Below are 15,684 nucleotides of genomic sequence, written 5' to 3'. Positions count from 1 at the left end.
AAAAAAAATTGGTGTCTAGTGTAAAATCTATGCTTGATGGCGAGGAGGAATGCCAAGATATAAAAGACACAGGACTGATCTACCTGCCTGTCCAGAGAAGAGTCTGCATGAAACGGACCAGCTGCGAATCCAGCTGTCAGTCCGTACAGGCTCTCCTTTACTGGCCTTTAGCGATCAACCGCATCGCTGCTCCAACTGTGGTATGCACGGAACCAGTTTAATTCTCAAAAGTGCAGTCCTAAGGTGGAAAATGCAGAATTCCATTTAACTTTCACTTTTAAAGGGGAGACATTAAGGGCGGCGCATTCGGGTTTGCTCCTGAGAGGTCCGCTGAGGGGCTTTCTATTTTCTGTCCCTGAGAAGCTTACCTATTGGCATCTGCTCCCCGGGACCACCCACACTTCCCTTCCTGGTTCCCAGATGTAATGGCCCACCGAGCACCGACCAATAGGCTCGTCCCAATTCCGCAGCGGGGCGGGACCTCGAGCCTGGGCTTCGGGGACCCGCCCCCCCGTACGTGGCCTGCGTGCGTGACGCCGCGCGGCGCGAGGCGGTTTCTCCAGCGTGTGGCGCCCCCCTGCGGCAGCGAGGGCTCAATGTGACAGCAGGACCTGGGCGCCGGCCATGGAGCCGCAAAAAGAGGCGCGAACACCCGGGGACCCCGTCGCGCGGTCGTCGGGGCCCTCAAGGTCTCGGACGCCTAAAGACGAGGAGCGGCGGGAGGGCGACACAGCGCCGGCGGAGGCTTCCCTGGACGCGGAGGCGGACGGCGCCTTCGCTGACAGCGCCTTTGCCGACGCACTGTGGGAGCTGCCGGTGGAGCCCGCCGAGCGGAGGCCCGAGTGCCGCCGCTGCAGGTGACCGCGGAACTGGGGGGCGGGGACTAAGGCCGGGGCCGCCTTCGGAGGAGGCTGCAGCGCCCCCTGCCGAGAAGGCGCCGGCTCCGCCGAGGGGAAAGCTGCCTCTAGGGTCGTGGACCTTGGGTTGGCTGGTGACCTTGGGATTACTCTGTGGAAATTGCTGTCACAGCCCTTTAGTAAGATGCCGTTGATCCAGGTTCATGAGTATTTAGCCTGACTTCCTGCGAGACCCCGAGCGTGTCGCGGGATGAGCAGGCACGCGTTCGCTGTCAGGAATCTTGAGTCTGAAAGGGGAAGCCAGGTTTAATGACAATAATACTTAAAGTAACGAATACTATTATGCCCAAGTGACGTTGTCATCGTAAAGTTTAAAAAAAAAAAAAGTAAAAGTAATTAGAGAACAGAGATAACCAGTATTATTTCTGTTACGATTGCCTTTTGAATTCTGACTTCGTTTGGATTTATTGAGCACCTACATTGTGCCAGACATCTGTATGGTGCTGGGAACGCAGGCATGGATCAAACACAAGGTCTCTGACCTCACGGGGGCACTTAGAGTCTGGTGAAGAGACAGTCTGTTAAACAGGCAACCACAGCTAACACTGAATGCTCGCAGTATGCCCAGTTGTTGCAGTGACTTTCAGGATGACCTCATGGTGCTGGGGTACTTCAGGATGTGGAGGATTGTTTTCCCTGGCTGTTTGCATCTCATACTGTTTAGATAAACTGTTCTCTTTACCTTGTGGGTGTTCAGGAGTTACTGAATGTCTCCATCTATCACCCATCTTTCTGTTGCCTTCCACAGTTTTAACCCTTAGATAGTGACTCTGCTTCCTCATCTGGGCATAGTTCTGCTGTTTGTCATCCCATCCCACACTCCTCTGACAGGGCTGTCTTGAGAGTCACCAGTAACCTCCCTGCAATGAAACCCAGTGGATCCTTTTCTGTTCACTTTTCACTAGACCTCTTGGCGGCATTCTGCATTTGAATACTGACTTTTTTTAAAAAAGATTTTATTTATTTATTTGACAGAGAGATCACAAGTAGGCAGAGAGAGAGGCAGAGAGAGAGGGGGAGGCAGGCTCCCTGCTGAGCAGAGAGCCCTATGTGGGGCTTGATCCCAGGATCCTGGGATCATGACCTGAGCTGAAGGCAGAGGCTTAACCCACTGAGTCACCCAGGTGCCCCTGAATACTGACTTCTTTTTTAAAAAATGTATTCTTTTTTTTTTTAAGATTTTTTTAAGATTTTGTTTATTTGATTTGATTTTGTTTATTTATTTGTTATAAGATTTGTTTATTTTGTTTATTTGAGAGAGAATGTGAGCGAGCGAGAGCACAAACTGGGAGAGGCAGAAAGGGAGAAGCAGACTCCCTGCTGAGCAGGGAGCCCAACAAGGTGTTCAATCCTAGGGCCCTGGGATCATGACCTGAGCCAAAGGCAGAGGTTTAAACAACCCCAGCCCCCCCCCCGCCCCCCCCCCACCCTTTTTAGAAGATTTTACTTATCTGACCAAGAGAGTAAGAGAACACAAGCAGGGGAATACTAAGTTCTTGGAACACTGTGTATCTCCGGCTTCCTGGTGGTTTATCTGACTAGTCTGTCCTAGTCTTTGCCTGTTCTACTCAAACTCTGAATGTTTGGGCTTCCTCAGTTCTTGATTCTAGATTCTCTTCTCTTAGAACCCCACACATTTTCGACAGGCGATCTTACCAGTTTTCATGGGTAAATTATCATCTCTACCCCAGTACTTCTAGCCCAGCCCTTTGTCCCGAGCCCCAGACCTGTGCATTCATTTAACCAGTGTTTATTGAATGCTTTGCAAATTCTTGGTAATGCAGTGGAGTGTGCGCCTGCCTGGGATATTCAGTCTGTTACTGGCTGCAGATTATAAACCAGCAACCAAATATGCAATTACAGAATGGAAAACGAACAACAAACCAGCAGTGAAGCAAAGGAGTGGGACGTTGTGACAGAAAATCACAGGATGGTGTCCGGAAATATTTCTGAGGTGGTAGCATTTATACTGAGATTTGAAAGATGAGAAGGATCCAGTCAGGAGAAAGGCATTCTGTGAAGGAAAAGACGGACAGCCTGGTTTCGTGTGTTTACCACTTGACTACTTGGAGTATCCTTCCTTGGACGTTTTGATCTTTTCCCAGGATTGGATTGTAAGATCTCAGAGGAAGGGATCTTGAGTGTAAGAATCTTTTTATATCTCCCAAATGTCCTATTGAGAGTAGACACTCCGTTTAGACTTTTGAGGAGGATAAGTAATTTGTGTCTGTAAGGGACTGCATATATGAACAGAAGGGGTGTGTGAGTACATTTTATTTAAACACACTCCCTAGAGGTGTTAGGAGATAACACTTAACAATGCTGCAAAGAGGTCTCAATAGGGTGCTGATAAATCCAAGGCTGAATTATCGTGCTAGCTTTGTCATGTAGTTTCTAGTTGATTCAGACCGGCTAATTATAAATGCTCTATACAGTTTTGTTTTTTTTTTTAAAGAAAATGAGTCTACTACATTTAGCAACGATTTGTAGTTTTTCTGATCTGCTCCCCCCTCCACTTAATAGACTTTATTTTTTAGAGAAGTCTTAGATTCATGGCAAAATTGAGTGGAAGGAGAGGAGACCTCCTCTGTATCCTCTGCCCCCACCTGCTTCCCCCGCTTATCAGCATCCCCTGCCAGAGTAGTACATTTGCTATATTAGATGAACATCATCATAATTCGGTGTCCACAGTTTTACATTAGGGGTTTACTCTTGGTGTTGTATATGTTTTGCTTTTGGATTACTTTATAATAATATATATCTCCACTATTATAGTATATCATGGAGTACTTTCACTGCCATAAAAATTCTCTTTGCTCTGTCTTTTTATCCCTCTTTACACCCTAATCTAATCTGCTTTCTAAAAATAAAAATGACTTGGATTTTAGCTTGTTTTCAATTATATTTAGTTAATATTTTAGGATTATGATTCATTCCAGGGTTTCTGCACTTTGCATTTTCTTTTTTTTTTTTTTAAAGATTATTTATTTATTTATTTGAAAGACAGAGATCACAAGTGGGCAGAGAGGCAGGCGGGTGAGGGGGGGAGCAGGATCCCAGCTGAGCAGAGAGCCCAATGTGGGGCTCGATCCCAGGACTCTGGGATCGTGACCTGAGCTGAAGGCAGAGGCTTTAACCCACTGAGCCACCCAGGCGCCCCTGCACTTTGCATTTTCTAGTGAAATTTTGTACCTTTAAAGCTGTTCTCACCCTTGGCATAGTATGCATTTTATTTATTCTAATAGGTTATATTACAGTTCTAGAAATATGGAGAGTATTTAGGTGTTATTAGTAATATATAAGCTAGTTGATACATCTTTATATTCTATTTCATTAAGCTTTTGGAGTTTTACTAGTTCCGTGGGTGAATATCTACATTTAGGCTTGTAATAGTTATACATTAAATTTTTTTTTAAGATTTTTATTTCTTTATTTGACAGAGATCACAAGTAGGCAGACAGGAAGGCAGAGAGAGAGAGGAGGAAGCAGGCTCCCCGCCAAGCAGAGAGCCCGATGCGGGGCTCGATCTCACGACCCTGAGATCATGACCTGAGCCAAGGCAGAGGCTCAACCCACTGAGCCACCCAGGCGCCCTAATAGTTATTAAAACAAAAATGCATTCATTGAGTTGAGTGATCAGCAAGTTATAATTATTTGGCCATTTACTTAAAACCATATTCGTTTCTCTAAACATACTACTATAATTGTCATAGCCTAGTGAGTTCCAAAAATTGGTTTTATTTAGGCAGTACAAACTCAGGTTAACTTCAGAACAGACTCTTACTAGTTGGAAATACAAGCTCTCATAAACATGAACAGGATATTTTTTAAAAGATCCCAAACTGATTTGTTGTTATTAATGTATACCTATTTCATTAGCAGTGTGTTCTGTTGAGAGAACAGGATGTACAGAGGCACAGGGTAGAGAGAGGAGTGTGTTTGGAGAATGTGGTGGAAAGGAGGGAGAGGAGAGAGCTGTAGAGGAGGAATTCAGCCTAATGTACTTGGATCCAACACACCAAGCACTGGAATATTTTTTTATTTGGGTGGTTGCCATAAGTGTGACTTCACTAGGTAACTTTTAGCTGTAATAATTTATATTCTGTTTTATTAAAAATTGCAGATGATTGGTGATACAATGTTAAAAGTCTTGACTGGGAAGACTTGGAACCTCATTCTGGTAAAGATGCTAGGATCTTAATTATATTCTCATATCTTCTAGAGATGCTGCCATGAGCCTGAGGGTGAGTCAGAAACCACTGAGAAATCACTGGTCCTTAGAATAATGGAATAATGTCAAAACATGCAGTATTTTTTAATTGAGGGAGGGAACAGCAGCAGGGGCATGTACACAGACTGACACAGATAAGCTCTGAGATAGAATTTTTTTCTCTTCAATGCTTTCTTCCCCCCAAAGTACAAAATTGTAAGGATTATTAACCACACCAGTATATTTAGCACACATTTATTAAGCACTGACCATGTGCAGGTTACCTACCAGGCCTAGGTATTTTGTCTGCAAGATTTTATTTATTTCTCCAAACAACAATTCTAGAGTTACAGTGTTAGCTTTATTTTATTTTTTATTTAAAAATATTTTTTTAAGTTTTTTATTTATTTATCTAATCTCTGCACCTCATGTGAGACTTGAACTCATGACCCTGAGATCAAGAGTTACACACTCCTCTGACTGAGCCAGCCAGGTGCCCCTATATTGTTAGGTATTAAACAATGTGGCAATGCAACACCCAAAAAACAAATAATTATATTAAAATGGGCAGAGGACCTAAATAGATATTTTTCACACAAGACTTACAAATGGCCAACACACACATGAAAAGATGATCAAACACTCATCATCAGGGAAATACAAATAAAAAACCACAATAAGATATCACTTTACAGCCTTCAGAAGGGCTAGAATCAAAAAGTCAAGAAATAGCAAGTAGGGTGAGGATATGGAGAAAAGGAACACTTGTACACTGCTGGTAGGCATGTAAATTGATGTAGGCGCTGTGGAAAACAGTATGGAAGTGCCTCAAAAAATTAAAAATAGAAATATCATGTGATCCAGTAATTCCACTACTGGATTTTTACCCAAAGGAAATGAAAACACTAATCTGAAAATATATAAGCACCCCTGTGTCTATTGCAACATTATTTCCAATAGTCAAGTTATGGAAACAATTCAAGGGTCTATCTGTAGATAAATGGACAGAGGATGTGTTTATATATATATATATATATATATATATATATATATATATAATAGAGTATTATTTGACCAAAAAAAGTGTGAGATCTTGCCATTTGCAACTGTGTGCATGGACCTAAAGGATATAATGTGAAGTGAAATAAATCAGACAAATACCACATGATGTCACTTATATGTGATATTTAAGAAACAAAACTAGTGGACAAAAAGACAAACCAAAAAACATACTCTCGATTATGGAGAACAAACTGGCAGTTGCTGGTGGTGTGGGATGGGTGAAATAGGTGAAGGGGATTAAGAAGTACAAACTTCCAGTTGTAAAATAAGTAAGTCATAGGGTTGAAAAGTACAGCATAGAAAATACAGTCAGTAATATTATGGTAATGTTGCATGGTGACAGGTGGTGATTACATTTAACGGTAGTGAGCACAGAGTCATGTATAGAACTGTTGGATCATTATGTTGCACACCTGAAACCAGTATAACACTGTATGTTAATTATACTTCATTAAAACAAGAAAATAAAAGATGAGGAGGTAGAGGTAGCAAGTAAGTAGCCGAGTTTGGTCTCTAGCTCCAGTCCACCTGGCTCCTGAGCTCAGCAGGCACTTGACCTGGCTCTGTGTTTGCTGAAGAAGCCTTATGATTTTGATGGCAGAGTAGGTCACTAGTGGAAGTGGGGCCATCCAGGCTGCAAAAGGAGCTCCGATTTTCCTACTTTTAATTAGTTAATTAATTTTTAAAGTAGGCTCCACATGCAACGTGGGGCTTGAACTTCGCAACCTTGAGATTGGGAGTCCCATGCCGTACTGACCGAGTTAGCCAGGTTTCCTGATTTCCATATTTTCAAAGCTGAAGTATGTTTACTTCAAGCTTAGTAACAAGATGCCCCAGCTTTAGTATTCTCTAGCTCCTTTTCTTTTTTTTTCTTTTTTTTTTTTTTTTAAAGATTTTATTTATTTATTTGACAGAGAGAGATCACAAGTAGATGTAGAGGCAGGCAGAGAGAGAGAGAGAGAGAGAGGGAAGCAGGCTCCCTGCTGAGCAGAAAGCCCGATGCGGGACTTGATCCCAGGACCCTGAGATCATGACCTGAGCCGAAGGCAGCGGCTTAACCCACTGAGCCACCCAGGCTCCCTCTAGCTCCTTTTCTTAAAAAAAAAAAAAAAAAAGAGAGAGAGAGAGAGAGATGTAATTTACATATAACATTATGTAGGTTTAAGCTATACAATGTGTGGATTTAATACATTTAGAAAATGTAGTACAATTAACACTGGCAGCTTGGGATGCGTAATTATTCTATCTTTTTTTCTGGTGAGAAGATTTAAGATCTAGTCTCTTAGAAAATTTGAAGTGTTCCAGGTTTCTATCTTTTAACAACATCTAGTTCCTTTGTTCCATGGCTTAACCTTTCTTTATTCTTTAGGTTTGCATATTTTAGAGAAACAACTGGTGGGGATAAAAATCAGGAGAGAGGGAAGGTGGGAAACTACGGGTGTTTAAGAAGAATGCAAGAGCCACACATCGGCAGCCAACAGATGTTTGTTTTGAACTAGTATTTTGTGTTTTTAAATTAGTTCTAACAGGTAAAAGTCCAGATGTTTTATTTAAAAAAAATGCAGATTTCTGGCTTTTGTCAGGATAGGAAGACCTAGCAGCTCAGGGACCACCTTTTGGAGCAGTAGCTGGTTGATCTGAGCACTGATCATGACGTTGGGTTGGGTGTGATCTGTTCAGGGCACCACAGCTCCTAGCTCCATTGCTTTTTCATTCTAGGTCTCATGTACAGCATTATGGCTGGTCTGCTTAAACAGCAGGGTAAATCAGCCTACAAGTATGGTAGGTACAAGTGAAAATGGTGATTCCCAAGGCAGTTAGTTTAGAATATATTAAGGGCGCCTGCGTGGCTCTGTTGGTTAACAAACTTCCTTCGGCTCAGGTCATGATCTTGGGGTCCCAGGACCAAGTCCCACATTGGGCTCCCTGCTCAGTGAGGAGTATGTTTCTCCCTCTGACCTCTCCCATCTCATGCTTTCTCTCTCTAAAATAAAATCTTTAAAAAAGTAGAATATATTAAAAATGTTGAATTGGTATCAACCCTTAGGTTTAGAAAACAGACTACTTTGGTAAATTTAAAATCAACTAGATTCTTCATGATGATCTTTAGAGTAAAAATGTAGATAATTTGAAAATTTAATTCTTTGTTTGTATCAAAAGTATCATGTTCCCAAGAGAAAAGTATTAAGTTAATTTGTTCTTTCCTGTTGGTATAGAAAATATGTTTATTCTTTGAAGTCGTTCATTTGTAATAAAAGTGGAAAGCTAACTGATTTACAAATTACTGTGCTGGCTAATCTTGTGTTCAAAGTTGAACAAAAATGATATATGTCAAGAGGGAATTTTTTTTCTTAATCTTAATTAAGTCTCCAAAGAGGAGTGACCAATTTTAAAAAAGCACATTAGAGCTTTCTAAATGTTTGATTTATTTTCCCCAAGAAAGAAAAATAAGAATTATATCATTACCCTCTGATGGATAGAAGTTTTCTTCAAAGAACATCAAAGCACATTAATTTTTAAAGTACATTTGCCCAAAATTAATAATTCATTGTTCTGTTCATGCTTATATAGAGAGAGGAAATATTCAGAAATAGTCTCTAAAATTTGGTATTATTTAAAAAGGGCCCACAGGTTACAAAGTGCTTTTACGTGTGCATTTTTATTTAATACACGACAGACAACTTTGTGATTTAAATAGTTATTCCTTTTTTATAGACTCTGAAGGTGGGGGGACTAGTGAGAGGCAGACTGCGTTAGCTTTCATACTTCTGTTACTATACCACATAATAAAGGATTGTATGACTACTGTTGTTTTCCTGCTACATATAAAAATACTTCCAGGGAGGTGTTTCTTTTTGGGTTTCGAATCCATAGATTCTGTTCTTTTCCCTTTTTCTTGGCTATTGTTAGTTATTCTGGGATGAGGGCTTTTTAATTCCTGTCTTTTTTAAGGTCGAGCTTTTATTTCTTGAATCCTTTACCTGGCTAAGTTCAGCTTCTTACTTCTGTCGGGAAGTCCTCATTTTTCAGTCACAAAGACAAATTTGAAGATGTTACTGATAGGAATTTATTTTGTTTTCCCCTGTTGAGTTTTTTGTTTGTTTACTTGTCTTCTGGTTTTCTCTACTGGAAGCCTCATGGGAAGGCTGTGGGGAAAAAGGCATCAGTGAAGTAACAAGTCTTCTAGTGTTACTCAGGGGAGAAAAATAAAAAGATAGAGAATGAGTCTCAGGACTTTGCAAAGGTTAAGAGGGATTATCCTGTGGATAAGGAATATCTGACTTGTTGCCTATGTAGACATGTTACTTGGCAGGCTGTCTTTCTTTCTTTCCTTTTTTAAAAAAATACTTGTGCTAATATAGACATAATATTTAAAATTTTAATGGTTTTTAACTGTATAACTCAGAGTCATGACATATATTCAAAATGTTGTGTAACCATCACTGCTATCTAGACACCAGACTCTTTCATCATCTTTGGCATTAACTGTATACCCACTAAATAACCACTTCCCATCTCCCATCCCCCACTGCCCAGCTCCTGGTAACCTCTCTTCTAATCTCTATTTTTATGACTTTGCTTATTTGCTTATTTCAGATCCTTCATAGAACATACAATATTTATCCTTCTGTTTCTAACATTTTACTTAGAATAATGTTTTCAAGTTCCATCCATATTGTAGCCTATTAAAATTTCTTCCCTTTCTATGGCTGAATTGTATGTGTATATCACTTTTGTTTATCCATTACTCATTTTCTTTGCTTCTCTATTACCCACTCACTTGTTGATGGACACTTGTGAATAGTACCGCTATGAACATTGCTACACCAGTATCTGTTCTAGTTACTGTTTTTAATTTTGGGGGGTATATATTCCTAAGAGTGGAATTTCTGGGTCATATGGTAGTTCTCTGTTTACCATTCTGAGGAATTTCCAAATTGTTTTCTAACTTCTTTTCAACAGAGGTCATGCGATTTCTGACATCTGGGTGTGCTCCTGATATTCCTTTCCTGGAGACCTTCCATGCTCGTATTTCAGGTAGAGAACGGAGTCCCGGCTCCAGTGTGGTTTCCAAAGCCTGGTGTATCTCTTCCTCCACTATACCCATCCCATACCCTCTTCTCCAGCTACCTGGAACTAGTCCCCTTAAAACAGGTGCTTTTTATGTTCTGCTTTATGCCTTTGTTCTGTTATTCCCTTTGTATTAAATGTTCTTCCCTCATGCCTGCTATCTGAGATGCTACTCTGTTTCAGGGTCCAGCTCAGATACTGTCTTGCCTGTCTTTAAAGTTTGAATTGTTTGTTCTTTTGACTTAAGTCTGTTTCTCCATGGTTCTACTAGCTTCTTGTGGCTTGGCCTTTTCCTGCTCCTTGTGTCTAACCATATATCCTTAATTACTGTAGACATTTTGGACTGGAGAATTTAAAAAAATGTTTTGGTTTTTACCTTTTGCTTCTTGGTCATCTCTTTCAGACTCTTAGGTTTATTTGTTTATCACCAAGTGTCTTAATGCTAGTGCTAGGCCTTCTGGGGCTAGGGAAGCTAGGTCAAATTATGTAGTATAACTTCATTAATCATTAAATGCTTATATGGGATCCACAAAAACGGATTGCTTGAAGAGTATGCATTTTGGAATTAGAACTCTGTTTTCTTAAGAAAGCTACTTAACCTTTCTAAGCCTTGCTTTCACCACCTGTAAATTAGAACAATAATACTACGAATCTTTGACAGGTTTTTGAGATTGAATGAAGGTATTTAGCATAGTGCTTGTAACTTAAAAGTGTGCAATTAACAACAAATTCTTCCTCCTTAGGGGGTGCCAGGGTGGTTCAGTCAGAGAGTCCAACTCTTGATTTCAGCTCAGGTCATGGTCTCAGGGTCCTGAGATTGAGCCTGAGGTTGTGCTCTGTGCTCAGTGTGCAGTCTGCTTGAGATTCCCCACTCTCGGCCCACCCACCCCCTACTTACGTGCATGCGCTCTTGCACTCTCTCTCAAATTACAAATCTTTAAGAAATAATTCTTCCTCTCTGCTTTTCTCATTTGTTCTTTTATTTCTTTTTCCTCCTTTCTCCTCATCTCATTTCTCCTTTCCCCTTTTCCCTATTCCCCTCTTTTTTTTCTTTTCCTCCTCCATGAAATAATCATTATTATTTATGAAATTGGTCTCTTTTGCTTTAGTTAACTTTTTCCAGGTTAGAGTAGTTTTTCTAGATTCAGAGATTAAGGGGAAGTAAATAATTTTACATGTATTGTGCTGTAGGTCACCATAAATAAATTGCCTCATGATGGAGATTTTGTCATCCTGATGCTTTCAAAAGTATTCATTTTCCAGCTACAGATAAATGTTACATTGATGACAAACACTTTTTGAATTATATCAAAATCAATGGCTTATTCCATAACATTATTATATTCTCTTAAATATTTAAGTATTGAGTATTTAAGTAAATATTTAAGTTAAACCTGATATTTTCTCTTTCATATCAAAGCAAATTCTCTGGGGTACCTGGGTGGCTCAGTTGTTAAGCATCTGCCTTCGGCTCAGGTATTGATCCCAGGGTCCTGGGATCGAGCTCCGCATCGGGCTCCCTGCTTGGTGGGGATCCTGCTTCTCTCTCTCCCTCTGCTGCTCCCCACTGTTCTCTCTTTTTTTTCTCTCTCTCTCTCAAATAAATAAATAAAATCTTAAAAAAAAAAAATCTCAGGTCTCTTGAGAATTTATACAAGATTTTTATTTGTATAAAATTTTGAGGAATACTTCCTTATTGAATCAGCTACATAAAAATTTGTATTTTAAAATACGGTTTTTAGGAATGGAAAGGAAAGGAAAGAATAAACAAAATGAAAATGTTTCCTAGTAAAATGGGCTCTTAAGTCTATGCTATGCTTTGTAAAATTTCTCTAATGAGGATAGCTGGTCCTTGGGACCACTTTAGTGTTTGATTCCTTGCTTGTCAGGATGGACATTCATGCAATTCTCTTTCCTTCGTTAGTGGATAAGAAACAGGATTCTGATACACACAGACTTTGAGGCTTACTTTGATAAATCATGTGGATATTCTTTGTTCATTAAGTTATTATTTGTTCAATACCCCATTTCCAATAAATGCATAGCTTGGGCCATAGGAAATGATTGAGAGATTGTTTCCTCTAAAATTTCTAGTGAACTGAGTGTGAGAGCAAATTTATCTAACTAATATTTAAGACAGATTATGAAAGTATAAAATAAAAGTTTGCAGAGGCAAGAGTGACTTAATTTGCTACTAAGAAAGATGTTTTGCTATTTTTTGGTAACAATTTATATTTCTGTAGGACAGGAGAAAGTGGAAAGTAAATAGTAGGACAATTGAATATAGATGATTACTTTATGATTACTGTAAGGGCCTATCAGCCAGAGCAGCCCCACCCCTGTCGAACTGCCATTTTACTTAAATTGACCTTGTTCCCCCCCCCCCCCCCCCCCCCGGGACTTATTTAAAATCAAGTCCGGGAAACCAGTCCCAGGTAACAAAGTCCAAGTACAAGGGTGGGGCAGGCCAGGTGGAGGTAGTCAATCAGTGGGGGCTCATACTGTCTCCTAGTTACCAAGGAGTAGGGGCCTTGCCTTTTGGGCACCTTTTGGGCGCCAATTCTGACCTAGGTGATAGGCTGGTTCAAATGTCTACTAGGGTAAATTGTAATTCAGTTGGTCACCTAGCATCACTGTGGAGTTTCCTGTGTGTGTTACAATCTCATTGGCCATCTGTGTGTGGCCAGGCCCAGCCACATGGCCTTTGCTCTATAAAAGTTAGTCTGGAAAGCAGGGAGGGGTCATCCTCTCTGGAGGGGTGCCCCGACCGGTCTGTTTGACGGTCGGTCTGATTCCTGATGCTTGGTGTGAAATAAAGCTTTGCTTGACCTTCGCTTTGTATCAGTCTCACTCCTTTAATCACGGACCCATTATTGGGGTACCCAATTTGGGGGGACCCAACAATTACTTAAGATTCTCAGTCTTAGTTGATCTGTCACTTTGCATTGCAATTTTAGTAGGGGCTTTATATAGCTGATGTATATAGTCCTTTCTCTGAGTGTAAGGCTTTGTTGTCCTGACATCTGGCTCCTCTTAAGCCTTCTTTAATTGTAATGAAATTTACTAACAATTTTTTTGATTATAGTTCCTATCGTTGGAACAGGCCATTGATTCCTGAATTAGTTTGATTATGTACCACAGTTAGTTAAAAAATTTAGGATGAAATTCTAGTAGCCAGACACATTTATCTATGTTTATTTGTACTTATTACATAATAATGTATGGGTTGCCCCATAAAACACACACACAGAAAAAGATTTTAAAAAGGAAGAGGCAATCATGAATTAAACCACTTAAAAATGTTTCGCTTACTGTGATGAAGTCATGCTACCATTATCCATTAGTTTGAGGCATAAGGCATGTGTTTGGTGAAGTTCATTGTTAAAGATAGTAAGATGTGAATCCACAGTTCAGCTAATCTTTATACTGTTTTTTAAAGTTACTTAGTTGTAAACTAAGAAAACAGTAGAACAGATCAATGAAACCAGGAGCTGCTTCTTTGAAAAGAACCCACAATCAAGTGGGAAGTATTTCCAGGTTGTTCCACTGTGGCTCAGTATTTGGAAATCAATCAATGTGATATAGCACATCAATAAGAGAAAGGATAAAAATCATATGATCATGTTATTAAATGAGGAAAAAGCATGTGACAAAGTACAACATCCATTCATGATAAAACCCCTCAACAAAGTAGGCTGAGAAGGAACATAACTAACAAAGGCCTTATATAAAAAACCCACAGCTAACACACTCAGTGGGGAAAGACTGAGAGCTTTTCCCCTGAGGTGAGGAACAGGTCAAGGATGTGCATTTTTACCACTGTTATTCAGCAAGTACAGGACATCCTAGCTACAACAGTCAGACAGGAGAAAGAAATTAAAGGCATCCACATTTGTGAGGAAGAAGTAAAACTTTCACTCTTTGCAGATGACATGATATTATATATAAAAAACCCCAAACACTTCACCAAAAACCTCTAGAACTGATAAATGAATTAAGTAAAGTCATAGGATACAAAATCAATGTGCAGAAATGTTGAATTTCTATATACTAATAATAAAGTGGCAGAAAGAGAAATTAAGAAAACAATCCCACTTACAATAGCACCAAAGATAATAAAATGCCTAGGAGTAAACTTAACTAAGGGGGTGAAAGACCTGTACTCTGAAAACTATAAAACATTGATGAAAGAAATTGAAGATAACAATGAAGAAATGGATTCCTTGCTCAAGAATTTGTGGGTGCCACTGTTAACACTTCATGTTAAGAGGAAGGCCTCTTTTTCGATCAGGATGTCATGTATCCTAACATATTACCATATGACATATCAGCCCAAGGAGGAAGCGTTATTCCATATAATAAATATTAGTAACGCTTAATTCAAAGTAAAGTGGTAATGACCCATTGGATCGTTTTATTTAATCCACTTTGGAAATCACAGCTGTAGACATTCCCTCTGGGGCACAGGTTTCTGGAAGGTCTCATCTAAAGAGATTCTCTTACAGAGTTACTTTCTCTCTCTCTCTTTTTTAAAAAAAATTTTTATTAACATATAATGCATTATTAGCCCCAGGGGTATAGATCTGGGAATCGCCAGGGTTACACACTTCACAGCACTCACCATAGCACATACCCTCCCCAATGTCCATAACCCCACCCCCCTCTCCCTGCCCCGACAACCCTCAGTTTGTTTTGTGAGATTAAGAGTCTCTTATGGTTTGTCTCCCTCCCGATACCATCTTGTTTCATTTATTTACTTTCTCTCTTCTAGCAGTGATTTTCTTTTCTTTCTAAGCTTAGCCTTCCTCTACTCCTAGAAGAAGTTATAAAACAAGGTAGTGATAAAAGCGACCCTCGTGGACATGAGAGTATATTTTTATATATACTTGAAGTAGTCAGACATGGTAGATGTTACCTGTTTTTATTCCCTTTAGGATGTGAAAATTTATTTAACATTGTATTTATTATATAAAAATCTAATTATAATATACATATATTTTTAAATTTTTATTTTTAATTTCTTTTCAGAAATTAATAATGAAGAGCCGTTTCTTCTTTCATTGGTTATATTGAATGTAGTTTAAGAAATTTGAAAACTGGCTTATTTTATAGAGTAAGTTTTTTAAAGTGACAGTAGAGGGCACTGTGGTATTTAGTTTTTCAAAGCTTATTTTAAAATTAGAAAGTTGTTGGCATTTTTTTGTGGCATTTTTTTGTGTAATGCAGTGTATCTATTCAACTAATCTATTGAAAAGCTATGAAACTCTTTGTTCTTTGCTTTTTCACTCCATTGGGACTATAAAAATTTTGTTGAGTACTCGGAAATTTGAGGTACACTATTTTTCTGGGTTCTACATTTGCCTTTGTATAGTGGATGAAAGAAATCTTTTAAAAATAGTAATTCTTGGGGCGCCTGGGTGGCTC

The 15,684-nt window shown here is 39.5% G+C and overlaps 1 protein-coding gene across 2 annotated transcripts in view; it reads left to right on the top strand.

The window, feature by feature from the left end:
• The first annotated feature begins 534 nt into the window (after positions 1 to 534).
• Positions 535 to 15,684, top strand: part of DTWD2 (DTW domain containing 2) — a 100,489-nt gene continuing 85,339 nt past the window's right edge. For both annotated transcript variants that reach the window (XM_032845609.1, XM_032845608.1), the window contains exon 1: positions 535 to 857. In XM_032845609.1, the coding sequence (XP_032701500.1) occupies positions 625 to 857 (233 nt within the window). In that variant the 5' untranslated portion in view covers positions 535 to 624. The remainder of the gene's footprint in view (positions 858 to 15,684) is intronic.

This window comes from Lontra canadensis, unplaced genomic scaffold, assembly GCF_010015895.1.
Source record: "Lontra canadensis isolate GAN:19392208 unplaced genomic scaffold, GSC_riverotter_1.0 scaffold167, whole genome shotgun sequence".
NCBI classification, from domain to species: domain Eukaryota; kingdom Metazoa; phylum Chordata; class Mammalia; order Carnivora; family Mustelidae; genus Lontra; species Lontra canadensis.
Note: the sequence above shows the minus strand (reverse complement) of the source record. Positions and strands in the feature narration are given on the sequence as shown.